Source organism: Poecilia reticulata, chromosome 14 (genome assembly GCF_904066995.2).
Source record: "Poecilia reticulata chromosome 14, P_reticulata-male-v2, whole genome shotgun sequence".
Lineage (NCBI taxonomy): Eukaryota > Metazoa > Chordata > Actinopteri > Cyprinodontiformes > Poeciliidae > Poecilia > Poecilia reticulata.
This window is the reverse complement of record NC_088843.1, coordinates 2,459,057-2,473,287: the sequence shown is the minus strand read 5'-3', so window position 1 is coordinate 2,473,287 and position 14,231 is coordinate 2,459,057. Positions and strand designations below refer to the sequence as shown.

The 14,231-nt window shown below is 36.1% G+C and overlaps 1 protein-coding gene across 2 annotated transcripts in view; it reads left to right on the top strand.

The window, feature by feature from the left end:
• The window catches only part of gabrb2b (gamma-aminobutyric acid type A receptor subunit beta2b), a 54,479-nt gene extending 41,448 nt beyond the window's left edge, over positions 1-13,031 (top strand). For both annotated transcript variants that reach the window (XM_008426911.3, XM_008426912.3), the window contains 5 exons: positions 2,087-2,224; positions 3,573-3,725; positions 5,512-5,756; positions 6,990-7,130; positions 7,351-13,031. In XM_008426911.3, the coding sequence (XP_008425133.2) occupies positions 2,087-2,224; positions 3,573-3,725; positions 5,512-5,756; positions 6,990-7,130; positions 7,351-7,698 (1,025 nt within the window). In that variant the 3' untranslated portion in view covers positions 7,699-13,031. The remainder of the gene's footprint in view (positions 1-2,086; positions 2,225-3,572; positions 3,726-5,511; positions 5,757-6,989; positions 7,131-7,350) is intronic.
• The last annotated feature ends 1,200 nt before the right edge of the window (positions 13,032-14,231 follow it).

Here is a 14,231-nt window from a genome sequence, read left to right as displayed (position 1 = left end):
CATATTATCTGCTCCAGCAATCCACATCATAGAGACGGATTCATCTTTCCTTTCTATTTCACATCTGCTGGTTGAGCTCAAACTATTTCTAGAAACTGCAGACATCCTGTGGGGTGTTAATGGTTTTCACACTCAGGTTACGTGGCTTATTTATTTTTTTCTACCTTCAAATGATTCCTCCGTGTTCAGACACAGTGATGAACAGTTTGCAGCACACTGCAAAATCATTTTTAATTACTAGACGAGGAATTACGTTACAGTCACTTTGAACTTAATGAAATTCATTTGAGGAACATTTGGGAGTGAACTGGGTCATCCTCGCTCACTGCAGAGGATGAGGAGAAGGTTGTTGTCAGCAGGAATGTTTTGAAATGCTTTATGTTTTTGAAGCATTGTCCTTTGGTCAAATATGAAAACTGGGATTATAACCACACATCTAACTAATGTGATACGATTATGTACAACTTACCTGGATAATGCTTTGTGAGACAGTCTTCTGTCTGGGGAGAAATATTTTAAAGTTCTGAGATAACAGCTCCAGTCAAGCCCACAATCTTAGTTTAAAAAAACAGCATCTATTTTTGTATTTATACTAATTTGTCCATGCATTAGTGTAGTGGAGCTAGTGTTATTTAACAAAGTTACTTAGTTAACCTTATCTTGCTGAGTTAGTTAACTGAGAATAGTTCTCTCCAGAGTAACTAATTAACCTTAGCAGCCATTTTCCTGGACTGTGGGAGGAAACTGGGCTGGAGAACCCACAGAGAACTCAAGCTTGGATGGGAAGAACTTCCCAGAAACGCATGTAGAAAGAGCCCAAACTGGCATTTGCATACAGGACTTCCCTGCACCATGCAACATCACATGTTCCAGCCCTTTCAATAAAAATTATATATGTATTTTTTTTTTGGTTTGTTGTTAACAAAATAATAGCAAAAGCTTTATTTAATATTTTTAACCCTAAGGCAGATCAAAATGTTTGTTTTTTTTATCTTCCTCCAAAATCCTTTTCTCTTATTGAAACAAATCAACTGTGACATTATTTCATAACTGAAAAAGAAAAGAGCCTGGAGTCAGATTCGGTAGAGTCCCAGTTAAATAGCTTTAGTATCATATTGTTTTTCCATTTGACGTTATCATGAACAATTTTATTTATTTTGCTCTGTGCAAATGTTTTACCCCTGCAACAACAGGCGGACTTAATGTGTCTATTTGACTTCTTTCAAATTATGGACCATTTGGTTTGGCTTCTATTAATGACTTTTGTATTAAACTGTTTATGAGGAAAAGGGTGAAGAAAAAACATTGAATTAATAAAATTAATCTTTCTACTTGTTCATAGACAAATAAGTACAACTATTGCTGTAGTTAAAAACAAAACCACCTTAAAGAACCTTAAAGAATAAACGATCAACCAATTACTAATTAAAGATTAATTACGTAGAACTTTAAACCCAGAATGCTATCTTGACGAAGCATTTTCTAAAATCCTATCTAGCTCTACATTACAACAGCAACAGACTAAATTAGGTGATTATGACTGCGCAAGTTAGTGTGACATTAAAATCACCTACTTTACCAAAGTGACAAACACTGACTTCACAAAAATATAATACATTTTGGTAAATGCAATAATATAAACAGATTATAGGACGGCTCACAAGGTAGCACCTAGTATTGGTTTTGTTATTCTACTAACTGTTCAGATGCACTGAGCAAATTTTTACAGGTCATATAAAGCACTTTGTATCATTTCCTCATGAACTACTGGTATTTTTCTATCATATGAAGCACATTGATGTTTTTTATACCTGATACAAAGTTATTATTTGCTCCTAATAAGATAAATAAATCAGTTTTATTCAATTATGTCTCTCTTGCTCCCTTCACTGAAACAGCTAACTTTGTCTTATTCCTTCAGCAACATCTCTAATCTCATTGGCCCCATTACCAAATATTGTCCCCTTAACATAAAAATGTTAAAAGTTGCTCATGTTTTAGTGCAAAGTGGCATTTAAATACCTGCACAGGTAAAAGGTGGGTCATATGTATGAAAACATTTGTCGATGTTTGTTCTCTGTACCAGATGGTTACACCACTGATGACATTGAATTCTACTGGCGAGGAGGAGACAACGCTGTGACAGGGGTGGACAAGATCGAACTGCCCCAGTTCTCTATTGTGGATCATAAACTTATCTCCAAGAATGTTGTCTTCTCCACAGGTAATTGTCATGTGCGTACGTCACATTATATGCCATCATAAAAGTAAATGTTTATGCTATTAGCTACAACTTTGGTAAGAAATGAAACTTGCTGTAAAGTCTGGGATTGAAATAGTCATGCAAAGGCAACATACCTCTGGCTGCAGCACCATGCTGGGAGATAAAGAAAAACACAACATAATCAGTTATTTAGCTATGATGGAAAACACACACAAAAAAATCTGGCACAATAAAGTCATCTTAGACTTTTAGCATATTTATACATGTGCTTTGCAGTTTAGCATTTACTGAGGACGATGGGTTTTTTGAATATAGTGTAGAGATGTAGATACTGAACTGTGTAACTAGTGATATTAAAAGAATGCAGAGACAGAGTTTGTTTTTTTTGCAGTATTTTCAAAATCTGAAAGCCTTTTAATAACCTTTCTGTAAGTGCAGAATCCACAATGTAGACCATCACTGTACGTTCTTGGGCAGGTATGAGTGACTTTCATACTGGACTAACTTTATATCTATGTGTGACAAAAACTGAGCAAATGTACTATTTACATCCGACTGAGTTTTCCAATAATAGTAATGTAATAAGTGTGTTACATTAATGTGTGAGGCTAAATGTAGTTCAGTTACATCACTCAGATTTAAACAATAAAAGATTAAAATCATGAATAAAAACATTGAGCTTGATACTTTTTTTTAAGGTTTTGTTGGCTGTAGTGGCCTGTATTTAATAGTGAACTGACAGGTAATGGGTAATGAGAGATGGGGGAAGCCATGTGGCAAAGGTCACCAGGTCGGGAATTGAACCTGCGACAGCCACGTCAAGGATTAAGGCCTCCACCCTGGCACCACCACAGCACCGCCAGAACTTGGTACTTAATGTCCTTTCAGCCTGAAGTGACTTTTGGTTATTTGTAGTTTTTTATTGTTTCTTAAAAAAAGGTTTCCATTACCGTCACATTTTCACGGCAGATTGAAAGTATGCTTGGATTAATGCGCATTTTTACTGCATGAATTGTGCGTGAAATATTGTGCACACTTTTATCTGTGGCACTGTTTAAATAAACACACACAATGTGTTGTAACACTTGATTCAGACCAAATGATGGCCGATGCTCCCTGAACCAATTTTTCAGGATCTGACCCTGACAAATTCTGGCGTTGTCATTCCATGTGATGTGATTCTTTAAAGTACTGTGTCACATGGTTTGTTTAGGGAGTGAGAAGCTGCTTGCTTCTGCAGTTAGTATTAAAACAGTAGTTCCCAGCTAAAGAATTTAGAAATGAAAATTACATCTTATAGTATTCAGATTTTTTTTTTAATCAGTTCCCTTTTTTCTCATCTGACCAGGTTCTTATCCACGTCTTTCCCTGAGTTTCAAGCTAAAGAGGAATATTGGATATTTCATCTTGCAAACATACATGCCTTCTATACTTATCACCATTCTGTCCTGGGTCTCTTTCTGGATCAACTACGATGCCTCTGCAGCCAGAGTGGCTCTAGGTGAGAACACAGTGAAAGTTTGATTAACGTTACCTTGTATTAAGCTTCCTAATCGTTGCATGTTATGAAGCACAAAGTGTATGAAGCACAAAGTGTTCATAAATAACACTTTGTGCTACTACACACGCTGGTGTGTGTAGTAGAACACACCAGCGGTGTGTTCTACTACAGGTAGACATTTTCCTGTAGTATCCATCACATCAGATGGACTTTTAGGAACTCCAATATTCACAATTGCAGTAAATTCAGCTTAAGTATCCTTACATTTTTAACTCCTCCTCTGGTTTGTAAAACCAGCATAGGCTTGTTTCAGATTTTGCATTTATCAGAAGCTTCTCTTTTTTTTTTTTTAATCACAAAACTCCATCAAGCTAGCTTCATCCTCAATCCCCAGTTTAGCCCACAGGGCAATTTCACTGATTGACGACTATGCCGCATTTAGTGATCCTGTGGGAAGGCATGCGTGGGATGAAAAAAAATAAAAACAAAAGGTAATGCTCTGTAATGGAGGCAGGTCAACAGTGTTGGGAAATATTCCGTCATGCTCCTTTCCACACTGGATTTAGGAACCACTTAACTCTGACCTGATTTCTGAATCACATGGTTGCTGTGTCCAAAAATCCTTTGTTAGTGTTGTTAAGCCTTTACAAAAACTGTGTGGGACATTGCTTCAATCCTTTTTAAACACAGGTCAATGTTGTGGCAGTGGTATAGTAGAAGAAAAAAAAAACATGTTTTCTGTGACTAAATAGAAATTAGCTTATTTTTTGTTTGTTTTTTAAAAACTGTTGTCTTTGAGAGGATTTCATGGTGTTTTATGTGCTCTAACCCCACGATTCTGTTTGCTCTGGAAAAGTAAAGCTAAGCTTCAGGATTAGGCTTCTAATGTTATTTACAAAACACATTCCCCAATGATTAGCAGCCTTGGTAAAGATGTGTGCAAAAACATCAATGTTTTCAAGATTTCAGTGAGTCTCTCACCATCCTGCTTACTGTATGCGGATGCAACGTAATTGTGGACACTTCTCCAACTTTGTCGAAGTTGTAATTGTGCTAAACTTTTCACTGATTGCTCCTACACCAGATATGGGTAGGTTAAGGTAACTAGCTACATTTCTTGCATCCATTGACTTAGGAAGATTAACACTCATCTGCTTCATTTCAATATCAATTTCTCTTGTAGTTTTCCATATTTTAAGATGGACCAAGAGAAACTTCCTCCTGTTTCCCATAATATTTATATTCTAAGAAAACAGGAAGTAATTTATTACAAATTAAAAGTTCCTAAATAAAGTGAAAATGTCAAGTGTAAATTAGGAAAATATTTGAGCCATTATGTATTTTATCAAAGGTTGAATAAAAAACCCCTCAGATTATGCAACTGTGTTTACTAAATAATAGCACTATTGTGAATCAGGATGACACTAAAAATGAGAATATTCATAGAAATTGCTATATATAAAAGTTGGCTTATCAAATACTAGAAGCTCCTGACAAGTAAACACAATTAAAGTTGACATATAAATTTAAAATGGCTGCACTACTTCAGGTTAGAGTGCTTTATCTTGTCCCTCAAAGTGTATTAAAATGACTAGAGTGTCATTGATGTTGGCAGCTTTAATGAATCAGAAATTGTTTCCCTCTTTGGTGTCAATAGGTCACATTTGTGAGATGGTTTAATCTTACAGAGTTACATATTTTTGTTGTTCTTCTCAGGGGTAGTTTTATGTAGTGATGCAGTGCTAGCCTATGTCCTTCATGCTGTGAAATTATTCTTCTTTACCAGGTATTACCACGGTGCTCACCATGACAACCATTAACACCCACCTGAGAGAAACCCTTCCCAAAATTCCTTATGTCAAGGCCATAGACATGTACCTCATGGGCTGCTTTGTGTTTGTCTTCCTGGCTCTGCTGGAGTATGCTCTGGTGAACTACATCTTCTTTGGCCAGGGCCCTCAGCGTCAGAAAAAGGCTGCTGAGAAGACAGCAATGGCAAACAATGAAAAGATGAGGATGGATCCAAATAAGGTAAAAGCTTACTATATGTACTTGGCATGTTGCAGAGTCCAGATCAATTTCAGCTTTAATGTTTATTTAAAGATGTCTTCATGTTTTCTTTATATCATCCTGACAAACCCCGACATTTCCCTCTCAGAGCTTCACAGGTGGTGTGAGGCGTTTTTCCTGTAACAGGTTTATGTCAAACATCATCTGCTCTGGTGTCCAGTTTAAGATTATACTCATGTGTCAGAAAAACAATTTTTAAAACTCTCTGGTCTATTTATACATTCTATCTGCCAAATAAAGTCTGGGCTTAGTGTGTTAGAGGTTCCCATCTTGCAAAACTCTATCAATGTTAACCAGACGCAGTCTCTTAATGCTTATGTGGGCGTGTTCTTTCACTTAGAACAAGAGCCTGTTGTAGGTCTTGTAATGATTTTTTAGCAATGTTTATTACTTTTATCATCTAGTGGTCAGCTTTCAGGGGAAGTTGTTTGCAGTCAGGTCTGAGCATGTTGTCAGTTGCTTTGACTATCCACTTGTCGAGTGTTTTCCTTACAGTCGAATTGATTTTTTTCAAATTCCTTTGAAATGTCTTTAAATCTTTTACTAGACTTAAAAGCTTCTACACCAAAAAAGCACTTTTGATCTCACTGTGGTTTTCACTCTAGCTTTAACAGTCAAGACCACATCAAGCTATCTGGTATAAAGCTTATGTTGGCCAAACCGTTATTTAGTTGCAGGTTTCTATTACGTTTGACAACATTTAGAAACGTTATTTTGTTCAGAATATATTGTTTGATAGTTTTATTTGAATTTTTGGTATGGTATGGGTAAAGTTCATACTAAATATCAAATTTCCAAATATGTTACACACATTACCTCCTCCTCATGAATTTAATAAAATTGTAAAAGATTAATTTGTGGTAAGTGGATTGATTTGAACATAATATGAACCAAGTTTGCTTCTATAGCTGCATTTGATTTGGACCTGTTTGCACAGTGAGCTAAGATGGTAATTGCTATAATTGTCTATTATTGTCTCTTAAGGAAATATGAGATGTTCCAGTCAAGTGAAACCATGTAGTGTACCCTTTTTTTGGAGTTACATGTGGCATTGAAAACACTATGCTTACATAACAGTAACATAAATTTAGGACATAGTTTCAAAACATTTTTTTCCCCACAAATGTTCCGCTATCATTCAGATATTAAATTTCTTCATGTTTTCTTAAAGTTTTCTTTGCTACTTGTCTGCAGTGGCTTGTGGGAAACGTGGTTGGCAGAGATGATACTCTGTACGCAAGAATGAAACAAAGAGACCTTGCAGGTCATGATTCAATGTGGGAGCCAATCTTTATGGATGACGCAGCAATTGGGCTTGGAGATCAAAAAAACAAGGTACTGCAAAATCCGTTTCTATACATTCATAGCATACATAGTATTAACTAACATGCCCACCCCAACACAAACAAACTGAACCTTATGCAGTTTGTTAACTTATTGAGTAAATAATACCAACACAGGAAAGTGAAAAGGTATTGAAATTGACATTTTTCTTTACATAATAAATATTTATTTTTACTCTTCGGTGATATATTTGCAACTCTTCTGTTGACAGATGGACACACATGAAAACATCCTCTTGGGCACTCTGGATATCAAGAATGACATGGGTGTTACAGAGCTGGCTCTGGGTCTCAATGACCCGCGAAATACCATGTTAACATATGACAGCTCAAATCTGCAATATCGCAAATCAGGGCTGACAAGGCACAACTTTGGGCGAAATGCACTGGAGCGCCACATGACTCAAAAGAAAAGCCGACTTCGGAGGCGGGCCTCTCAGTTAAAAATCACCATCCCGGACTTGACTGATGTAAACTCTATCGACAAATGGTCCCGAATGATCTTCCCAACTGTTTTTTCCTTCTTCAACATTGTTTACTGGCTCTACTATGTAAATTAAAGACAAACAGGACATGAGTGAAATCAAGCACATCACAGGTAAATAAGAATTTAACGTTTGTATTTGAGTGACTTCATATTTATGTTCTCTTGTAAAGCAGATGGATTTGCTGTATTCGGGACTGGATCCATGATTCTGGGAGCACAATCTTTGCTGGCTAACACACGAAAACCTTATGGAAAAGAGATTACATACTTATAAGGTGCCTGTTCCTGAAAATTTGTTTATACTGTTGTCTGTTTTCTTTTTATCGAATATCTTAACATCTCTTGGTCTGTTTGTTTTCAACCATTAAGTCAATTTTTATTTAAAGTACACATCATTAACAATGCTAGACATAAACTTATAAAAAAACAATTTCAAAAATGTTTACTTTCACTGAGACTGCTTAAAAATGATGAAAATGACAAAGTCTACAGGGTTATCTCACAATAATCATGTCAAAGACTATAGGCTATCACTGATCTAATTGCATGAACTTGCTAAAAAAAATACTGTAAAAATGCTTAATGAAAATATATTGTATGATATAAAGTTAACATTTTTATAACACCGTGATTTTTAAAACTTTTTATAATGTAATAAATTGATAGCACTACAAAACTGTATTTTCCTGACATTTTTGTCAGTTTGTCATCCTCTTCTGTAAATTTACAAAAAATACCAACAATGTGTACAAATATCTTAATATGCTTGTCGATTTAAACAAATAAAAAATAGGATATAACTACTATGACTAAACCATTTAAAACCTGTAGTTGGGTTCACTGTATCAAATTCCAGAAAGAAAAAGGAAAAAGGAACGGCAAAAAAAAGATATCAAAATTCTGTTCTTGATTACTTTATTTTAGTTAAAAGCACATGCGTAAATAAAAAAGGCTCCATGGTTCATTTCAATGAAAAGAATGCAAGAAAAGAGTACAAAATGTTGCATCTCCTTTTTTATGGCACCACTTGAATATCTTTATATAGGTTTACTGATTATTAACTTCTGAAAACATTTTTCTGATAGTTGTAGATTTAATTATTTTTCCAAATCAGGAAAAGGCTCATTGTAATTAAACAAGTTTATCACACACACTATGATTCTAAGCTACAAGTATGCTTTTATTTTAGATTGTTTACAAGCCAGGAGGCTTAACCACACTCCTGCACTTGGTGCTTTTGGGCCTCGTCTTGAGCCAAACTTAATTATCATTACTTTATTTTTGTTGTCAAAATTTACTAGGAATTAAATTGCTTGCAAAATATACTTAGATCTTATGTACTTTCTGCATAACTTCAGCTCTAAGATTTATAAATTATGAACTCTTAAGATCTAAACGACATTAAATTTGTGACAAATTATGAAGTTAAAAATGTGTTCAAAGCTGCATTGTATTGCATTAACAATGTTACTCTAGATCAGTGGTTCTTAACCTGGGTTCGATCGAACCTCAGGGGTTCGGTGAGTCGGTCTCAGGGGTTCGGCGGAGCCTCTGCCGCGGAGGTAAAGACACACTTGTGTAAAGTCGTGATGACGCCCCGCTTTGCCATCACTTGCTGCAGAGGATCACGTTACATTGCTTAGCCAATCAGAGGATCACGTTACATTGCTTAGCCAATCAGAGGATCATGTTACATTGCTTAGCCAATCAGAGAATCACGTTACATTGCTTAGCCAATCAGAGCTGCGGAGCAGCACTGATTGAAGGATCTCCACTCTAAGCATGGATTTGAACTTGTCTTTATTTACTTCAGCAAATCTCACCGTAGCTTTCGGTGTACTTCTAAATCTGCTCCGTAGTCGCATCTTTTCGGGGTTGCTACTGCCTCTAGTGGCGTGGGGGTGGTAACACAACTAATATAAATACATTACTAAATCAGAATACCGCAGTCTTTATTATTTATTATTAATTTTTCATTCTCTTAATTATGTAGAGCTAATTATATAATCTAAACGAGACCTTAAAGTGGTTCCAGTTTCTCTTGATGGCCAACCTGTTGAAACTGTGGCAAATTTTAAATACCTTGGGTCGTTCCTGGACAGTCAGCGCAACTTTGCTGAAAACACTGACTATATTTTGAAGAACTGTTCTCAGAGACTCTACCTTTTAAGAAGACTTAGTGATTTCAGGGTGACCCAACTAGACTCTAGTTCTGTCACCCCTATGTCTTGAATTTGGGGGGAAAAAATTCAGATTTTATTTATCACTACAGAAGGGTTCATATGAATGCGCATATAAAACTGGTGGGTTTGGTACCTCAAAAAAGGTTAAGAACCACTGCTCTAGAATATGAAGTAGTTGTGAATATCTGAATACCTTTAATGTCAGGGATTTACAATGGATTTTTTCCCCAGGTGTTTTTGGGGCTTGTATTTTATGATGCTATATCCATTACTTTGAAAATTGAGAATTTTGTGAAAACACAATGCCAAACTCAGACATCAATGCATATCACAATAGTCACCCAAAATGAGAGCTGTGACGGCTAAATCTTCAGTTCCAATTTAGGTTCATAAAGTGAAGGATTCAACAGGTAATTGTTCAGTGCAGTACCTTTAATACTTAGCAAACCAGCACCCTACATGTATTTGAAAGGGCTCTGTGGTAAACTCAGTGTGCCTGTAATTCACCACAATGTTAATAGGCAACTTGTGATAAAAACTATCAAAAGTAAAAAGTTCAGCAGAACGTTGAGAGTTCTGCTCCGTGTTAATCAGGTTTGTTGGGCTGCTTTGACATAGAAAGTGGCGTGTACAGTGCGGCCCTCAAAACTCTCTTACGAATATCTTGTTCAATGCTAAGGGATGCGCCATGCAGAGCATTCTACCATGTGCCATACGATCAAGTTTAAATATTTTAACTTGTGCATCAGGCTTTTTGTGATCTCAGCATTCCCAGTCAGAAGAACTCAGAAGGATCACAGTAGCAAACGCCATTGATTTCAGAAAACCAGGTTCTTTTTAATCCTTCCTCTCCACTCAGTGTCAAGTTAATTCCCACAATTCAACCATACTATTGCTGCTCACATTCCTCTTCCATCCATGATCAGTAAATGTCTGTGTATTGGTTTCTCTTTACCACATTGATGCATACTAGTTTTCACCTAAATAAAAGCACTATTTGTAACAACTGAGCCAGTGTGCAGTTTCCAATGCTCCCTTCTCCCCAACACCAGAATGCACCAGAGCTGAACAAAAAAAAAATGCTACTTCCTATGTAAAACCAGCCTTATTCTGATGCCACGTGTCAGATTCATAAAAGCTATGTCACCAAAATATGTCATGTGAGAAAGTCATTTTTTTAAAATTGGCATCATAGTTCACAACTTCTCCTTATGTTTGCTGATTGGCCCATTTGAAATTCTACCACAGAAATCCAATAGGAGAAAGCAAGGATGGAGCACTGACAGCTTAGGAAAGGAAAGATTAGAATCGAGAGGAAGGAAGGAAACGGCCATTATGACGAAAATGGCCTAAACAAAAACAGAAAATTAAAACAAAATCAACAAAAGAAACTGAAAATAAGTGGCTCAATTTCAAAATGAATACACACAAAGCTAAGGCACAGGTTAGAGAAAGAAAATACAGAAATGTCTCAGATTAAAATGAATAGAAATTGATATAAAAATAGCTTTAAATGAATGCAAAAAAATATTAACAAGTAAATAAATATGAAGAACTGAGGGAAAATATATATTTTTGCACTAATTACAAGTGGGGAAGGTGTAAGTGAACATATGTAGAAAGACAAACAATGCAATCAGAAAAAAAATGACTAAAGACAAACTACAACTATGTATATATCAGGAAAGATCACTAGTCTTGATTTGGAACATATTACTGTACATAAACAAAATTTGGAAATTAAAGCAACATTTCTAGTTTTTTTCTTCTGCTATGTAAACAGAGGGTGATGTGAAACGATGTAAATAGTCTGCTGTGGAGTCACTTCTACTTTGTTTATGAAAGTCCATGTCGTTTTTACCAAAGTCTAAAGTTGTATTCATGAATGTAGCTCATGCTTTTGCACCATGGATTTACTGACTATCAGGAAAAGTAAAGCAAGTTCTACAGCACATGATTTACTAAAGCCGGATTTTAACTGATACCCTTCATCAGGCCACAATTCAGCTTCAAAAAACAAAAATTCAACTAATACCAGTCGCAGTTCTTGCCCTGGAGGAGCCCCGTCTTCTGTTGCCCCGAACCAACCAAAACGTAAAAAACTAAATTCTAGGTCAAAATTAAATAAGTTGCCGTCCCACACGAAGCACATTTCACCTTTCAACAGCAAACACTGACTCCCTTCAGACAGCACATGCAAAAAGAAGCAATAGAAAACCTTTTCAAAATGCAACTAGTAGAGGAGTTATATTTTTTTTATTTTGTGCTGGCCTTTCTAATGTCACCCTAAAAAAACCACCAAAATAGCACACGTCTGTTACTGGGGATATAAAGATTTGTTTAATAAACATATTTGTTGTTCTTAAGAGAGAGGGGCTTTGTGAGCTTGTTTCTGATGTTTTCATTTGTTTTGTTGCTTTCTGTGTTCATTACACAGTTAGCTTAAGCAGAATTGTATCTGTGTTCCACTAAACACAAAATCTAGCCATTGTAACATATTTTGAAGTGTCTTTTACATACTAAGTCCACCTCAGCTATAGTTTTAGCTTTGTAATATTCAGAGTACTACTGTACATGGTTTGATGTGGTGTATTTAAATGTGAGCGTGCTAGGAGTGAATGTTTTCCAGATACATGCGTTTTAAAGCACACTGGTAAAAATATACATGTGTAACTCACTGATTTATTTGTTATTTTGTTATTTGGTTTCATATATTTTTATACTTCTATATTCTATGTAAAGAAAATAATCAAATTTTCATATTTATAATATTGAGAAAGATTACACTGCCCCATCGGGCAGAAAATGTTAGGATATTTATTAGAATCAAATCCTTTCATAATTGTGCAAAATTCACAACTACAAGGTCACAAATGGTTTGAAGTTCACTTATTTTCTTTGTTGTGCATTAGCTTGAAGGTTTTGGAAACGGAAGGTGTATTGCAGAGAGTTATGTCCTCTGGAGCATAAAAGGGCGGCTCTGTAAACGCCTCAGAAACGGTGTATGTTTGCACACACTCACAGAAGAAGCCTTAGCCTCCTGCTGCCCTGGACCTCCTGCCAAACTGCTTCAGCCCCCATTCACCTCCTCAACACCCTCTGCCCTGAAACCAAGAGCTCTTCCCTTTTTGAAGATAGGCCCTGTAAAAAGTCAGTTTTTGTCTATATTATAAAAACAATGGAATTTACTACATTGTTAATAAATATTGTATAAAGTTCTGAATACGAGTGATTATTTATTATGAATTTATGGCCTGTTCTGCTCTAGTATGGCCATGAGTTACATTTATGTTTATGTAGCTTATAAAAAGACAGATGATGCTGTTTGGGTCCAGCAGGATTTACTTTAGCTACATTCACGCAGCAGGCAAATGCAACTCAAACCTGCTTTTTAATGTGATATGTGATCTACATCCGGCCTTTCACCTCAGTCTGAACAACCCAATTCTGATCTTTTCTTTTTCAGTACCACTTCTGTATGTGATTTTAATTTGGATCCCATTTTTTTTCAAGAAGTCTGCAGTTTAAAAAGTCATGTCACATTTTATCTGGCTTTTACATAGTTGAAGTGAGACATGCATCATAATTTTGGACCAGAAAAATTAGAAAATGTAGGGAACAAAGATTTATAAAATTAGCTTAGGCTTTAAAGCAAGCAGTCTAAGGCCAAGATTTGAAACAGTGCCACTGTTGTGTAGGAATAGCGCTTTGGTGTCTCTGGATAGTAAGACATGAGTCATGACACAGAACTGTAGGCAGGCCTGGCATTCCAACAAAGACATTAGAGCCTAATACAAAATGTTCCTTTCCATCCCACAGCTCTGCATTTTTGTCATCACCCTGTGGCTTTAGTTTCACATTACACTGACAGAGGAGAGCAGTGTTTGTCCAGCCAATGATATCATACGATTGTAAAGCACAAATCACAGATGACGTGTAACTGGAATACAAAACATGACAAATACTGCAGAATTTCAATCAATTTTTTTGAGATGAGACTAGCTGTTATTTTGTGAGAATGCTTTTTTTCAAATGTTTCTCCCTCTTGCATGAATCACATTTGTCAAGACATATATATTTATTGCTCTACAGCACTGTCAGATTAGGACTCAGCTCTGTAGTGAATTCTGCTCTGTATCGGAAAATCCAGGAGGAAGAGGCCCGGCCATCAGTATGTGACCTTACGCTCAAACATACCTGGAATATGCAGCTGCATGACAACCATCTGGGAGCAAATACCTCTTCACAGCATGTTGCACAGCTAAAAGATGTTCACTTTCTGGATAATGTAGAGGATCACATTCCTTGTTTTCTGTTGGAAAAATGTTTGTTCATTATCATTTTTGTCTTACATGTCTGCTAATCATCAACCGTCTTCTAACCCTACATTTCCAAACAGTCTGGCTATGGCCAGCATGACATT